Here is a 17,068-nt window from a genome sequence, read left to right as displayed (position 1 = left end):
CATTTTATAAGTGAAGTGAAAGATTAAGCAGTTTCCTTCCTGCTCTTTCATGAACTATGTGGTAGAAAAAATTTAGCTAATACTACTAATTTCAGTATCAACTAAAAGGCTACCCTTGTCCTCCTGGAAGCCAAATTATCCAAAGCATTTCTATTATCACAGCAAGCATTATCCTCAACTAGCTACATATTTAAAAATAAATAAAACACAAGAAAAAAGTACTTACTATTTCTTTCTGTCCGTTTGGAAAAGAAAAAAATTAGCAGAGTTCTTATACACCAGATTCTTTAGAAAAAAAAAAAGAATTACATTAATTAAAATATATTACAGTAACCATTTCTGAAGTCATTTAGCAAACAACATTTAGCAGATGAGATTTATTTCACAAATACAGACAAAAACCTTCAAACACTATTCATATAAAAAAGTAAAAAATAAATTAGCACCTTGTCAACAAGCTATCAATATTGCTCTAAATAAAGCATCTTTTCAATTGAAATTAACTGTTACTTAAGGCAGAAATACTAAAGCAGCAGCAATATCATCACTTGCTAAAAAATGTTCAGCTGAAAATTACTTAGTCATCACTTCTTATTTGACAGATTAATAAGGCATTTTATCCAAAAAAAGAAACTTACCAGTTCAGACCCAAAATTAAGGCCCAAGAGATTTATGGGAAGAATTCTAATACCAATGAAAACCATGTGATAGAGCTATTGTACAAATGCTCTCCCCAAGCAGAATTAACTGACCCAAGTCCTGGTGATTTTAGAGAAGCCTCAGTCTGCTCAGTGTCTGTAGGGTTTCGGCTGACTTAGCTGGAGCAGTTTACACCAAGATGAAGTTAAACTGATCTATGACCCTTTTACATTTGAAAGGTCTCTTTGCAATCATCAGGACTTCATTTGTTTAAAAGCTTAGAAGTGCTTCTAATATTAAGCTGACACTTCTCCTGGTAAGTTATTCAGTCTAAGCCAAGTGGCAAACCTCATCCACCAAGCCATTCCAAGCATCCAAAACCCTCCTAACGTTAATTAAATAATAGAGCCTAAACTAGCAATGCTTCATTTAAGAAAAAAAAAAACAATCTTAAAGGCTAGAAAAGTTATCTGATTAAAAGCATGCATAAGAAAGCAGGCAAAAGGCTCTAAGAGCTTTCATAATGACTTAATTCATAAGAACGTCTTCTGTATTTATACAATGGCTGCCCAGTCAGAAATGCCTTCAAGTATTAACAACACAGCCCAAGTCAGGCAAGTTGGATGAGGTATCTGGAATCTGAGAGCAGCCTATCCAAGGTAAGAGAAACAAAGAAGTTTAAGTATCCCATGTTCAAAGGTGTGCTATAATAACTGATCTAACAATACAGGTGGATTTATCCACTAACACAACACAAAATGTGTATTTCTAAAGTACCAGAAGAAATAAATGTTTAGAGGGTTTAAATTGCCTTAAATACCTTGTTACAAAGGCAAAAGTATTATTTCTTTTTAAATGTATGCTTAATAGTCTTCTATCTAAAGCTGTATTCTAAATATGAAGTAAGTCAGACATCATTAAATAAAAAAGCATTTCCTCTGTAAGAAATCTGAAACAGAAGTTTAATAGGGGATCATTTCAACCAATTTTACAAAAAAGAAAATATATTTCTTTGAAAATCAGAACATGCAAATTAAAACTATTTCAAATAAAAATCAGCTCAAGAAGAGCACCCTTCTAAAATGCTAACATATTTCTTCAACTTTTCAAATATTTCAGTATACATTTAAAATTAATGACGTTCTATTCCTAAAACTTAACTTGCACTTCCAACATCCATAACTTGCTGAGACCCTGAGGGACTGACCTAAGGCAGAAATAAGTTGGTGACTGACTGCAAGCTGGAAAAGGCAGACATACTCCAGTTTGATTAGGTCTGAAAAATCTCCAGAGCTATTACTGGGTGGCACCAGGCATTCAGCATGGAGTCACCTCTTGACCGAGAATAAAGACAAGCTGGCAGCTGCTTGCCATTCATATCTGCCAAAAAAAGCTGAAGGGGAATAGCTTAAGGGAAAAAAAAAATCTGATAAACAGTTGCAAGTCATAAGAGAACAACAGACTGATTCTAAGTGCTAGTAAGCTGACATCTAAATCTGAATTTTACAGAGAGCCATCTTGAGAAAAATAAGCAGAATTGGACAAACTAGAGAATAAAAGTCCAACATGTAAATTCAAACCACAGCACAAGAAGCCATCACCTTCAATAATAAAAGCTTTCATTTCTATACTAATTCTAACACATCTATGTGAAAGGAGGCTGGTAATACTTCCCCTTTTACAAGCCTTTCCTATCAGCACGAACAAGCCTCACACACTAACAACAAAGACTTTAAAATGCTTGTCCTTAAGAACAAAATTAATTCATATTGCTGCCAAAGATTAATTTGAGCTCTAATTTCTATATTAATCCTTTCCAGTCAAGATCCTGCTGCCCATGTATTTTCTCCACAGGAGTACACAACAGCAATATATCAGTATATTACAAATAATGACATACAAACACCATCTTCACCTTGGGGGTTTTCCATGTGTTACATTATGCTCATCAAACTTGCAAAGTCTCAAATATTTACTCTGACTTTGCCTTCACATCTAAAGCTAGGGCATCTACAAACCATGCCTTCATACAGAGGCGCTGTAAAAATGGAAGTACTTATGATCATTTCAGCAAATCAGTAAATGCACCATGCTCCCCATTGTTAGGGAAGATGCTCAGTAGGCTGCTCTCACCCTCCCTGATGGTCTGGAGGAAGGGAAGGCAGCAAAGCAGCTGTTCAGTGAGATGGGAGCCCTTTTTGTTACCTTTAGAAAAGTGGATTTCTTAGACAACAAAAGCCACTCATCAGGACAAGCAGCCAATCAGCTCAGTGGAACAAACATGTAGCAATACTTTCTCCAGTTCACATACAATGAAGTTTGTATATTTTCTTGTTGAAGAATACAGTCAGTGATTTTCCAGAAAAACAGCTAATTATGTAAAAGTAGTTTCCAACACACTTAGGGTGACAACTTTTCAAGTCCATTCTGTGTTAAAAGTCACCTAACACATAAAGTAAGTTCCTCCATTCATTCTTGTATTTTTTCCAGGTTTATACACTATATTTTACATGTAGATAACATACCTTTGGTTACTTCTGTATAGTAATGTTACTTCTCAAATGGCAATTAAAACAAAACCCAAGAAACAGTAAAAACAAAACCCTTGTGCATATACTACATTACCTTACAGCTGTTCAGACACAGCTCTCTAGCCCCAGCATAATTTTGATAAGCCAAGTAACTTTGGATGCTATTATCTTTTGATGATAAGACCTAGCTTTATACTAAACCCAGACCCACAAGACACATTCCCCTCAAAGAAAGTGTCTGCCTACCTACTTGAATCTATTTTAGAAGAAAAAATTCAGCAAGTTATGACATCTCAAGGATTGTCAAAGCAAACTCAAACCCCTGCTGAGATGTATTTTCCATCTCCTTTTATCAAAGAGACAGCAGTTAGAAAATAAAAAAGGCATATTTACTTACATCAATGGAAATGCAAAAAATGGAAGTGTCATTGTCAGCCTTGCTGTCCATTCATCAGGAAGACACCACAAATATACAATTAAGCAAGTAATAAGGTAAAGAACTGAGGAGTAGAGAAGAAGCCTTCCAACCCATAGTTTCTGTAGCCTCTGATTTTTTTCTCTAAATTCTTCTAATGTCTGTATTTCCTGCAAATAAACAGGGTTCAGCCTTATTAGTGCAATCAGTAAGAGGTTTTACTAAGCCGCCTTTAAATGTCTGCTAAAATCAGCCCTATCAGTCTGATACTTGATTAGAAAAGTCAAGCAGTTCTTTGATAAATGACAATATTTGCCCAAAGATAACTTTCACAGCATAAATACTCCATACTAATAAGGCTATGATATGGGCCACTTGCACCTTATTAGCAATTGCTAAGAAAAGTTAAAAATCAGCACTTTTTCACATTTGTAATGCATTAGTATACTTGGGAGAAGTGAAAAATACCAGAATCTTATGCATGGCAGTCTTTACTATCACAGAAGTCACTACTAAGCATACTCAGCATTCTAAAGCTTTCATCAGGTACCTGTGGAATGTTAAATATCTCTGACACTTTTCTACTAACATGGCAAATTGCTGGAACCTCTCCACCATTTTACTTGTTTTCCTTTCAGTACTTTTCTCACATTAAGAGTGAAATCATGAACACCTCTATGATGGTATATTAATAAATGATGGAGCAATACTCAGCTATGTTAACCATTCTGACTGTATTTCAAGTGACAACAGAAGTACTCACAGCTTCATTAAAAGGAAAACAAAAATATCAACAGTATATTTCAAAAGTTAATTTCCCCACAGAGTACGGACATCTGTCACAAATGCTGGTGAAAAATCACAATTGATTACTGAACAATTGATTACTATCCAGTTATTCTGCCCCTGACCTAACTTACTACCACTACAGTTAAAACTTGTACACATAAAACCATACACTGAAGCTTTTCCAATCAACCTGATGAATGGAACTTGCATTAGTGACATTTTCCTTTAGAGGGGACTTTAACAATTAGTTATAACTGAATTGTGTAATCAAGGCGGCTTCATATCCATTCCCATTTCAGGCTCTCTAAATAAATACTTGCCCTGCAGCTTCTCACTATCTATTATACAGTATTGGTATTTTTTAAATGACTAAACAGTAAGGGGAAAAATTATAACAATTTCTCTGATGTGCAGAATCTCTACTACTGGAATAATTACCAAAATAATTTAAAATTTCATGAGAGTATTTTACCTAATGAGAAAGAAATATATGACAGCAAAAAGGATTTTCTAAACAAAAAATCAAAGAAAACACCAAAAAAGCAAACACATACCTTATCTATTTTCTCTAATACTTCTACAGTGGAAGGCTTTGCCTGCTTACAAGGGAAAGAACAAAGATATTAATCTCACTTTTAAAAACTCAGTATTTTGTAGATTACTGTACATTAACAGTTTCCCAACAAAAAGACATACTCATAATAAATTAATAAATTATCTATTTTACATAAAGGTAAGAAGTTTTCCTACTTTAGCGTGACAAATAAAAAGGATTGTAATGAATCACTATTTTACAGCTGGCATTACTCTAACCTGAAAGCTCCTCTCCTACATCACAAAAAATGAAAATCTATAATGCTTCTACAGCAATAATGAATGTGTAGGTGGAAAGCAAAACAAGAACAGAATTGATGAGTGGCAGAAATAGGCAAAACACAGAGAATATAGAGGAAGCCCTAATCTGAGTACTCCAGCTTTTTACTACTATTCATCCCATATAAGGACACATGGTGTAAATAAATCATAAGCAGCTGCAAATAAGAGCTGCCATCACCAGTAAAATTCCCTATAGGAGCACCTGGAAATCCACCTTCTAGAAATCTTTCCTAATTTCTGAGAATTATCACACCACAATCTTTCTCCACCCTTCACACTACAAATTCAAAAGCCACAGCTCACACTGCATCACCCTGAAAGTGAGTTTCTATTACACAAAACTGACACTCCACCTGAAGTTGCACCTTTAATGGAGTTTTGTAGGGAAGACTGCAGTCAACTGCTAATAAGCAAAGGCAAACCTAGACTCAAGCAACTCACACCTGCCAGGAGAGTAGTCAGAAACCTCATGCCTCTTCTTCCTCATAAACTCAGTACACCACTCAACAACCAATAAAGCAGAGTGGAAGACAGACTTGTACAGGATTAAGTAGCTACCAAACCATTTGTTAAAACAGCCAGAAATGCTTCTGCACATACCCATTTTTATCTAAGTCACCAAGCTGTCAAGTCACAGATGCTGCAGTTTCTATCCCAATGATGCACAACAAAAGTATTTAGATATACAGAAAGAGTTAAAACTGTATTTTTTTTTTTTTTAAGGTAATCAAGCCAGTGCCAGACTGGTACTGCAAAGGAAATGAAAGACAACAGCAGAGTTTCACAGCTTAGTGATTTAGCAAAGAATACTTTTGGTCATGATATCTCTCACTACTGGACTTTTAATGACATACTCACAGGAAAAGTTCAGCACTAGCATTCAGCCAGCATTAATAGTCAACATGTCCTAGATACTCCCATCTTCTGGACTAAAGGTTATTACATTGTTACACAATGTTACTTACCCTCCATCTTGAAATTAATCCACCCATCTTCTATTGTGGACAAATGTTGGCAGAGCTATCAATCTTCTACAAGAATTCACAGCTAGAAATAAAGCATTAAGCACTTAGGAGTAATCTAACAACATGACCAAAGATTCTCAAATTCATTCCAACATCTTAAGAAATCAAAGTATTGTATAATGCCATTGTCTAGCTATCTACTAGCAGAGAATTCTCAAAAACACAGGCACAAATGAAGTGCAAAAAGAGCAACCAAAACACTCCAGCAGAAAAACAATTTTGAAAACTTAGTATTGGGCACAATTATTTAAGATACTGATTTCCAGTTATTTCCTCAGCTGCCCCTGAGCATAACTCAGTATTCCCTTTTAGTTGCAACTCTAGGCATTCAGCATTAACACCCTATTAACATCTCATCCTGTTCATGAGAAAATTTCTCAAATCTATTTCTTTTTCATGCTCTCACCAACAAGAATATGCTGTGTGCTCAGTTTTAAGTTCAAAGAACCAGTTTCAAAGATTTCACTTGCTGTACAAAAGCACTACATTGGCAGATCTTCCCTGCACAACTCACAAGGCAGTCATCAGCACATCAAATGACTCTTAAAACAATTCCAAAGGGGCAAGAGCAGCTCACCTCACCCCACACAAGCCTGGAACCCATGAACAACACTAATTTGATGATCTGGGTCTAAGCTCCTGAAAGAAAATTGTAACAACTTCCCATTTGAAGATAGTTGAATCAATTGAACCTTAGGATGCAGACTTTCTCTCCATCCAATTAATATACAAGTTTTTTTACCTATTTAACAAAAAAGTAACCAGTTCAAAACAACCCTGACAGTAAACTAATGCTCAAACCCAGCCAGGACTCAAACCTTTTCCATTCTGGAATGAAACGCTAACACTTATTAAAACAAAGCAGTGATCTAGCTAGACAGAAATATAAGCGATCATTATCTTGCTTATTAAGTTTCCTTTGGCCAAAAATGGAAAGATACATTTCAATCCAAATTTGTTTTGGATGGAAAAAATTGTCTAAGGCTGTTAGAGCAACTTCATATGTATAGGATACGCACTGCTCACTACCACAAACACTGCTGCAGTCTGGCAAACTCCCCGCCTTTTAAGAAAGCCAAGGACTTCAGAACTATAGGCCCCACTGGCTTCAGAAGCCATCCCTCAAAGATAAGGAAATCCATATCAGAAATGCCACGAGAACAAAGCTAGAACAGATGGGCAAATCAGCTCTACTGCTGCCAAATGAGTAGCACCAAGGGCTGAGATACAGAAAAAGCAATTACCCCTTGGACTCGAACAAATTCTCAAAATAATCACTACTGCAGCAACTCACCTCAGTAAAACTGCAGTCTTTTCTTTTAAACACACAATCTAACACCAAGAATTTTACACAACTGTGACTCTACAGACACAGGTGAGCTTTTGCATGATGGGTATTGCAGTAGATCTGAGCCTACACTTTCTTCCCAGCTATTTCTACAGACACACAGCCTTTACATTGTTTTGCAATGAAGATACTGTGTCAAATAGCCAATTGAGAAGTCTGTAAAGCCAGCACAAGGCTCCCAAATCTGGCTTGTTTCCCTAGCATTGCCACTGCCCTTAGGAGAAACGGTGGCTCTCAGCTGTGCACACAGAGAGACACAGAGATGCTCACATGGCCTTTGTGTGTGCCACTTTCCTTCAAACCATAGTGTGAGAACCTCTCCGCTGGAAGTGTTAGAGGATCTTTTGGGAACAAATTATCCATGAGCTACTGGTGACTCTGACTTATAGCAATAACACGTTCACAGTGCTATTGCTACACAAGGTTTTTTTAAATATCTGGTAAACACTTGGAAGAGAAACGGGTTTGACAAGTGTCACTATGCACCTGATTTTACAGGAGCTGTGATGATGACAGGCTTCACAGATGCTGCTCTGCAAGTCTGCAATACTACCAAAACCCTTCCCCAAAGAGGTATTAAGGGATTAGGGCCACTAGATTCACACTTACAGTTTAGCCACTGAATCCTCAGTGAGGAGGTGGAAAATTTTCTATGATTACTATGGAGTGCCTCAGATGTTCTCCTTCTTGACATGACAACACAAATTGTCTTCAATTTGTCTTCAATTGCTTCAAGCTCTCCTCCTCCCTCCTCACCTGCCACTCCACATACCTACCACTAATATCTATTCTACTCCTCATGGCAAGAGATCATCCACAAGCTACTTCCTTCCCATGCCCTAAACAACAAATTATTGCACAGGACTTTTCCCTCCTGAGGACTGCACTCTAGCACTGAGCTGTGCATTTCACTGACTAAGCAGTAGAGCAGTTGGACTTATTTCCACACACATTATCACTGATGCAATACACAAGTAAGATAACTGCAACATGTCCTAGGCTTAAAACTGACAAAATAAGCACTAAAAACACCGAACAGACAAGCTTAAGAAAACACTACTACCAATTTTATTACCTGACTCTCTCAAAAAAATATTCATAGCAGCTTCTCTACTCCCAAAACATTTAAGTTATTTATTAAAAAGCAGAAGTGCCAGACTAAGAGACCAGAGCAGGAAAAGCATCTTCTTTGAATGAGGCAAAAAGCCACTAAGACATCCACGCCCATCCACCCAGGTGGAGAAAATAGCTTCATGATTTCATTACACTTTTATCAAGTCAGTCTCAAATTTCTTCAGGCTTGTTAATGTTTTACAGGTTAAAAGTTCCCCAAAAACTCAGTCTCCCAAGTAAATTTTAATAACTGGCATGCTGAAATTCAAGACTGAATAACATCAAGAGAAGACATACTACAAGAAAAAAGAAGGAAGTTAGAAACTTGTAATCAAGGCCTTGCATACAGTCATACAGACCTCTCCCCTTAAGGAATGGGCAATGCTTTTCAAATAGGCCTTTTTCACAAACTTAGTCATTCCACTTTCTGTAAGTATTTTTAGATATTTACCACTACAAAGAACAAAAATTCTACCATTCAAATTGAATCTCTAGTTCTGCTCACAGTTTGCTCAAAACTTACTGACCTCAGAAACTTCCACTGTGACCATAAAAAGTTTCTCCAGCTGAGCGGACAAGGAAACAAGCAAAACCGAACCAGGAGCATCACCCACCACCTACTGCCAGCCTGTCCTAGGACGCCTCAGTTACAACAAAACACTAAACTTTCTTCCATTCAAACTTCACTTTCGGCTGTTTCCGTCTGCAAACATCCCCCAAAAGTCCTATGCTTTGCAGAGCTTTAATTAAAAACGCAAATTAGCTCCCACACGGACTGCACAGCGTCGGAGCGAGAAGTGGGTGGGTCGGGCGCTCTTTTTTGAAACCCAACCCCAGCTGGCTGCGCGAGGGGCGGCCGGTGCGGGCCCGGCGGGCCGGGAGGGCGCAGCCGGAGGTCAGCGGAGCCCCCGGCTCCCGAGGGCGCAGCCGGAGGTCAGCGGAGCCCCCGGCTCCCCGAGGGCGCAGCCGGAGGTCAGCGGAGCCCCCGGCTCCCCGAGGGCGCAGCCGGAGGTCAGCGGAGCCCCCGGCTCCCGAGGGCGCAGCCGGAGGTCAGCGGAGCCCCCGGCTCCCCGAGGGCGCAGCCGGAGGTCAGCGGAGCCCCCGGCTCCCGAGGGCGCAGCCGGAGGTCAGCGGAGCCCCCGGCTCCCCGAGGGCGCAGCCGGAGGTCAGCGGAGCCCCAGCTCCCCGGCCGCCACACCCGCAGCGCCCCCCGCTTCCGCCCCGGCGCCCGCCGCCCTTCCCGCAGCCGGGGGCTTCCCCCTCCGAGGCTGCACCGCGGCCCGCCCCGCCCCGCTGCCCGCAGGGAGAGGGAGAGAGGGAGGAGGCACCTGCCGCTCTGCTCCGCTTCGCGCCCCGGGCCGGTACCCGAGTGCTCCTATGGGGAGCGCCGGGCGCCCCTCACCCGCCCCCCGCGCCCCTGTCCCACCGCGGAGCCGCTCGGGGCCGGGCCGCGCATCCCCCGCCATCGCGTACCTGCCGCGGGCCGGGCCGCGCATCCCGCCCGCCGCCAACGCCGCCGCAGGAGGAGCGCGGCGCCCGGGCGCTGCTCCCACCAGGCCCCGCGCGGCCGCCGCAGCCAATCAGCGCCTCGCTGCCGCGGGGCGCGCTGGAGCGGGGCGGGGCGGGGCCGGGCCGCGCTCCGGGCGGGCGGCGGCTGTGGCGGGGCTGGGCGGTGCTGCTGCGCTACGCTGCCCGCTCCGCTCCGTGCAGTGCCGTATTGTACCCGGCCGTGCAGTGCCGTATTGTACCCGGCCGTGCCGCTCCGGACCGTACCGGATGGTACCCGACCGGGCCGTGGCATGCCGATGCGCCGCTCCCGCCGCGCTTCGCGGCCCGGCCCGGGCGGTGTCCCGGGCGGCTCTGCCCAGCCAAGTTCAGGCGGGCGATATCGGAAGGCGCTCACCATCTTCCTGCGGCTCTCGCTGATCTCTGTTACAGAAAATAAAAATGTTTTAAGGCAAAACCGCAGGAACGTGAGGGCCAAACTCATGTGGAGGTTTGCAGGCCTCCCGGCGCCGGCGCTCAGCCAAGGAGGCCGTGCTGACAAAGAGCCGCCGTGCTGCGGGTGTGCTCTGCGGGCAGAGCCCCTGACGGTCACAGCGCACGGCTGCTCTCACCGACCCCTTCCTTCCAGCCGGCATGTATTCAATATCTTTGGAGAGAAGCTGAACGCTGAATGTCTTTAAATCCCATTACTGTAATCACAATGCCCTCTCCCTTCCATCAGCTTTCTGACGTCGCTGGCTCCCATCCCTTGCCTCATGCCGAGAGGACACAGGAACAGAGAATAAATACTTGCTCTGTTTGCACTGTTTCTGAAATGCCATGTTCAGAAGTTTTAGCACTATAGTAACACAAGTGCATGCACATAAATGTGGAAGAAAGTCCTTCCAAGTGCCTTGTAGCAAAAACTCCTATGCAGAAGCTGTATATCTTCAGCTTACCTTGCATTGTTGAAATTCTTGTATGTAGCAGTGCATCATAATACAGCCTATAAATGTTGGGGTTTTCCCAGCTGTGGTAGGTTTGACCCTGGTCAGGAGGTCAACTTCCTGCTCCTTCCACTTCTGGAAGATGACTAGGAAAAGTCAGAGAGTTCATGGGTTGGGTTAAAGGATAGTTTAGTAAGTGAATGAAAGAAAAATAAAATATGGTGCAAGGGAAATAACTAACCACCTCCCACAAGCAGACTGATGCCCAGCAATTGATGATTCTGGAAGACAAACAGCCCTCCCACCTTCTTATTCTGCAATCCCAGTTTTATTGCTGAGAATGATATTATGTGGTATGGAATATCCTCTTGGCAAGTTTGGGTGTGCTGTCCTGGCTGTTTGCCCTCCCAAAATTGTTGCCTACCCCCAGCCCACTCCCTAAGGGAGCAGAGAATGAGAAAAGATAAAGCCTCAATGATGTGCAAGTCCTGTTCAAACATTGCTGTGCTGTTCTAGTCAAAGAATACAAAACACATCAGAATATGGGCTGCTGTGAAGAAAATTGCTTCATCCCAACCAGACCCTGTACATGAACTCAAAAAGAATAGGAAAAGTTTTTAGGCCAGGAAAGGACAGAAAAGATATTCCATCAGCTGTCCAGGCAACACAATCAGCTTCAATGTTTAAGTGGCAGAGCTGGTGAGTCTGATCATCTGCAAGCATTCATTCCTAGCCTGGAATAAATTGGCAAGGTGATCCCTTTAGTTCCCACCGGCGCTCAGTGTGAATCTGGCTGCTCACATGGTTACAGTATCACATAAGTAACAACTTTGGCTGTGAGTCATGGTTTAGAACTGGCTTCAGTACACTTCATTCAGCTCAAAATCATGGGGATCAGTGGAGAGCCACTGACTCTACTGGAAATACTCTGCTATCAATTACAGAGCTCACCTACATATACAACTTCATGTTTCTCATTGAGGCCTGGACTGTTCCTTCCTTTCCAGTGGAAAAAAGACTCAGTGACTGAGCCTCTCCTACTCTTGAAGTTGCACTCTAGAGCCACTTTTACTTAAATCCTTGTAACAATGACTATCACTTTGCTGAGAGGATAACTTTCTTTTGTGTTTCAGATCAATAGTCCACTTCTGACTTCAATACTTCAAAGTGGTGTGTCGCTTGAGAGTTGCTGATTTAAATCTTCATTTTAAGCTAACACATTGAAGTGTGTCTGACATCTTTTTCCATGGTCTAGCATCATATCCACTTAAAATAAATGCAAATAACGAAGATACCGTGTTTGGAAATGCTGCAGGGAATACTAGTGTCTCCAAGAATCTGCTGCATTTTTTTTTCTTTTTTCTTTTTTCCAGAAATGTCATAAATACTTTCAAGTCACAACAAAATTGATTCCTAGTTCAGGGCTGAACCAGAATTGTGAAGGAGATCGCAAACTCTACTTCTGTCCTTGGGGCCTTTTGCAGAGCTGGCTTTTATGCAGGCCTCTGCCATGAAGTTCTAATCATTGCTATTCAGTTATGGATCTCTGTAAGTGGTAGTTTATAAAAAACATTGTTAGCTACCATTACTGAACCTTACATGCAGATAAGGCTCTCAGCTGGGTGATATTATACAATAGCATGCAGCTCCCTGTTTGCTTCAGCACCAAGATCTACCTAAAAAAAGAAATTATGCCCATATAGCTGCTGAGGATAATAAAACTGAGTATAAAAACATAATTTTGAATCAGCCAGCTTAAAATTTTCATTAATCTGGTTCAAAACTGCCCCCTACAGAGTATTTAAAACTCTTAAATAGACTCCCTTCAAAATCCTTCATTATCAGTGGGATTAGTGTTTAACCTGACTTTGTAGAACCACTTTAGCAGCAGAGTACATCTTCAGAATTTTCCCCAGCATCATAGGCAGCATTTAGCACTTTCAGTCCCTCTATATGCAGAACAGTGAGCAATCAACTTATTTTAAAAATCAAACAATGAGCTTAGTTTAAAATATTTTGGTCTCTCACCCTAAAATTGCAATAGAGAAGAGTTTTTCCATGGTAACATTTGTAGCATTCCTGTATTTTATCAATATATGTAGCCTAGTAGTCCAATTTATTTTTCTAAATAAGTATATGGGTCTGTACATCATGTGGAAAATGCTGTCTGGTTAAGAGGAATTTAGTGTTGCCAAATTGTGTTTACTTGAGGTTTTTTATTTAAAACAGATCCTTTTGGTCTTCTCTGGCTGGTGAGGCCACATGGATGCTGGGGAGTTTTAGATGGGGAAACAGAACCTTTGTTTACGCTGCAAGTGGATTGCAGCAGATGAAGTTATGTATACAGCCTAAAGATCACAAACTTCACTACCCACACTGTGGCTGTACTCTGTGCCATCTCACCACCTCTTTCACATCCCAATTATTGGGAATTAGGTGCTGCTGTACATTGCATTGCTCAGGCTGAAACTGGGGTACCCAGTTACCTGGAGTGCCTGGGCCATTCTGGGCTCGCTGCTGTGCGCCACAGGGACTCCTCAAGGGCACAGCTTCACTCCAGGCCGGAGGTGCAACCTGCCCTGTGGGCACCTCAGTAAGCCCAAGCTGTTAGGGACAAAATCCCAGGCTGTTAGGGACACAGTCCAAGCTCTCCTCAGCTCTGCTCTCCACCTGCAAAGCCACTCTGCCACCACTGGTGGGATGAAGGTGGTGCCGGGTTTGGTGGCTGCAGCATCCTGGCATGCCATTCCCAGTGGGAGGTACCACAGCCGCTGGTGTTAGTGGGCACCAAAATTTAATCTGGTCAACAAGGGACCACGTGTCTTGAGGCCTGGAATCTGTTTTCTCTGCATCTTGAGCAGAAGGGATGCTTGCTGGTATTTCATAAATGACACACACATAGTAACTGACACACATTTTTGAATGTCCTATGTACTTCAGCTTTGGGAAAAATGTAATTATGTTTATGTATATTTTACTTATAATATATTTGGAAAAGAAATATAAGAAGAAATTCTTTTTTAGAAATACAAAGAAATATGTATGCAATTCATTAATTTCGTGTGGGCATATCTGTAGTAAAAAAAGCCTCTACTTAGCTCTTAACTGATGTGACTGATTATGATGATTACAAACTATTTTCTTGTCTTGTTTTGTTGCACATTCCAGTTAGGAATGGGACTGGGAAAAGGGCAAGAGAAAATTGCTTATATTGCAAAGGACAGATAGAGCCCTAGTAGAAGGAATTGCTGAGCTGGAAGGAGTTGAGGCCTGAAGGCCAAGATAAATTGGTAGCTGCAAGAAAGCTTAAAATTGGATTAACCAAATACATTGTGCTTCATTTTTGACATTCAAATAATTACAGAGCATACAAAAAAGGTGGCACTCCTAAGGTGGAGTGACTTCAGTGACATATTTTGACAAGATGTGCTTTAAAAAGATTTCTACAACAACAGCACTGGGAAAGATATCCTAGTTTTGATTTAATTTCTCATATGTAATAGTATATGCTTCTTTTGATGTTCTGATCCAACTGTAGCAATTGGAGTACTCAGAGGTATTCTTACAGTTGCCTCCAGTTCCCTGAGCCTTTTGGTATTTCATCACATAAGGCATTTGGATGCTCCATCACTTTCATTAAGTCCTTTGCTTGTGACTCTTGCCAGAAAATTATTACCTCGAAAAGGAGTATATAATCCATCAGGTCAAAAGGTGTAATATCAAGTGAAAGGCTCATATAAAAATCTCTTAGCAGTTTCATACAGTCATCAGAAAAAGCCAAGATCAACTTTTCCACTCCATAAAGTATTCCTGTTGTGATTAAGGTCTCGGCTTTTGGTTAATAAAATTGCTATTACTACTACTACTTACTTTTGTTATTGTCATGGCAACTGTTACTGTTGCTGTTACTGTTGGTATTGTTACATAACATTTAATAACTATGTATTTAGTTATTATTACAATTGTTACTGTTATTTTTTTCTGTGGTTATTTTACTGAATATTTCTCTGTCACAAATGTAAACATTTAAAAGCTTTTAATTAATGAAATATATTTTGTGTCTTAAACCTCTTGGTTGATACCCTGTTATATACTTGGAAGGCAACCAAGCATAAAGCAGAAATGAGAGGCTCTTCTTAATTTGAGGACTACACATCTCTGACAATGTGTTTAGGAATATGGTTAAACTTTGGATTATTTTTGTGGCACAATGAATTCGGCAAGTGATTTCTCATAAAATACTGAAGTGAATATGTTCTGCCATTAAGATCTCACGAACAAAAATAAGAAGCCTAGTGTGAAATTGTCACATGAGAAGCAGAAAGATGGTTTTGCCTCTGTTTGAGACAAGTCATGCTTCAGATCATGTATGACATTTTAGAAGCAGTTGTTATATATACATATATATATAACTATCCCCTTCTGTGATAAGCATGGCTTCAAGCTTCTGACCCTTAATGGCTATAGTGAGTAATTTATATTTATAGTTATAAGAATGACTATATAAACAATAACTCAATGTTCTGTAAAAAAAAAAAACTAAATCAATTTTACCTAGTCTCCAAATAAAAGTATGATCATTCTCACTAAAAGTATTTGAGCTGTATAATACCTGAGTGAGTTACATTTTTGCTTCCTGGAGAAGTTTGCTCTTTCAACAGATTAGAGTTCTGATCCAACAAGATTCTTCCTATTTAATAAACATGTAAGTACATCCTTAAATTTTATTGACAGCTATTTCCTTGAAGCTAAATGGAATAAAGAATGCTTTCCAAAAGCCTTTTTAATATGGTTGTGCCTACTGGGCAAAGTTGAGACTACCCCAACAAAATGAGGGCCAAATTATGAAGTAATTTGAGTGAAACTTCTGTTGACCTTAACAGGATTTTTACTTGATTAAGAATAATGGAATTTGGAACCAAGTAAATGTGATCCAAGGGGTGAATGAGAATGTGCTGTAGTTACTGCAGCAAGCCTTCCTTCCAGGGCACTGCCTGTGTGTGCAGAGCACAGGCAAGTGCAGAGAGGGTGTCCCATTTCTGCTCAACCTGACTGCATTTTAATGCTTTCTTATTAGTCAAGCTGGAGGAGACAGGCAATGAGAAGGAAAGTTCTAATTAGTACATATATTTTGCTTTTGATAACTGCTCAAATGGTAGATAGAACATTACCTACATTGAATGCATTTCATACATACTCCTGAGTGTTGCAAGAGCTTACTTTAATGAAGTATTAAATTTACATATGAAATTGTTTTCAGTAAAGTATGAAGAACTGGATCTGCTAATAAGCCTTGTTCTGGTTGGAAACCAAACGGAACCAAGAGTCCCAGAATGCCAGAAATAGGACAATAAATATTTCTGGCACAATTTCAAAGGTGCATAATGCCAGACACAGACATGTAAAAGTAATGGCAAGCTCTACAGAGATTATAAAAGAAATAAAATCACAGTTCGTAATTCATAGAATCATGTTAAATAGCAGGCTTATAAACCAATTCTTATAATAAAATCCACATGTAAAAGTATCTGTGATTTCATTCAGTTAAAGATGACAAATATTAGGGCTCCCCTTGAAAGCAAATATATATCTTGCAGGACAATGAACAGTTACTTTGTGTTCATGTTTAATGGTATAAACTCTGCTAGTCTTTTCATATGTGATTTTCAAATAACTTTTCAAAGAATGTGAAAATTTGCAAGTGTTCAGAATTTTTGAACATATTGCAGCTACTGAGTGCCCTTTGCTACAATTTTTACTGCTTCAAGTTTAGATAATTTAAGATCTGAAATTACAGTGCTGTCATGTGCAAAACTCCCAGGCAAAATTATTTTCTCATGGTATGTCATACTAATAAATGTCTGAAACAGAGCCTGAATTAATTATATTAGAAGGATGTC

The 17,068-nt window shown here is 40.5% G+C and overlaps 1 protein-coding gene across 5 annotated transcripts in view; it reads right to left on the bottom strand.

Annotated features, from left to right (window-relative positions):
- Positions 1 to 10,290, bottom strand: part of LNPK (lunapark, ER junction formation factor) — a 48,658-nt gene extending 38,368 nt beyond the window's left edge. For 4 of the 5 annotated variants that reach the window (XR_009274989.1, XR_009274988.1, XM_058809336.1 and 1 more), the window contains exons 1-5: positions 10,210 to 10,290; positions 6,216 to 6,297; positions 4,929 to 4,973; positions 3,568 to 3,755; positions 227 to 285 (exon numbers count right to left, since the gene is read on the bottom strand). Coding sequence is in view for 3 of the 5 variants with exons in the window: in XM_058809336.1 (XP_058665319.1) it covers positions 227 to 285; positions 3,568 to 3,755; positions 4,929 to 4,973; positions 6,216 to 6,242 (319 nt within the window). In the remaining 2 variants the exon portion in view is untranslated. The remainder of the gene's footprint in view (positions 1 to 226; positions 286 to 3,567; positions 3,756 to 4,928; positions 4,974 to 6,215; positions 6,298 to 10,209) is intronic. The other variant, XM_058809337.1, reaches the window with a different exon arrangement.
- Between the last annotated feature and the right edge of the window lie 6,778 nt (positions 10,291 to 17,068).

The sequence above is a fragment of the Ammospiza caudacuta genome, chromosome 8, assembly GCF_027887145.1.
Source record: "Ammospiza caudacuta isolate bAmmCau1 chromosome 8, bAmmCau1.pri, whole genome shotgun sequence".
In the NCBI taxonomy this organism is placed as follows: domain Eukaryota; kingdom Metazoa; phylum Chordata; class Aves; order Passeriformes; family Passerellidae; genus Ammospiza; species Ammospiza caudacuta.
This window is presented reverse-complemented; position numbering and strand designations above follow the sequence as displayed.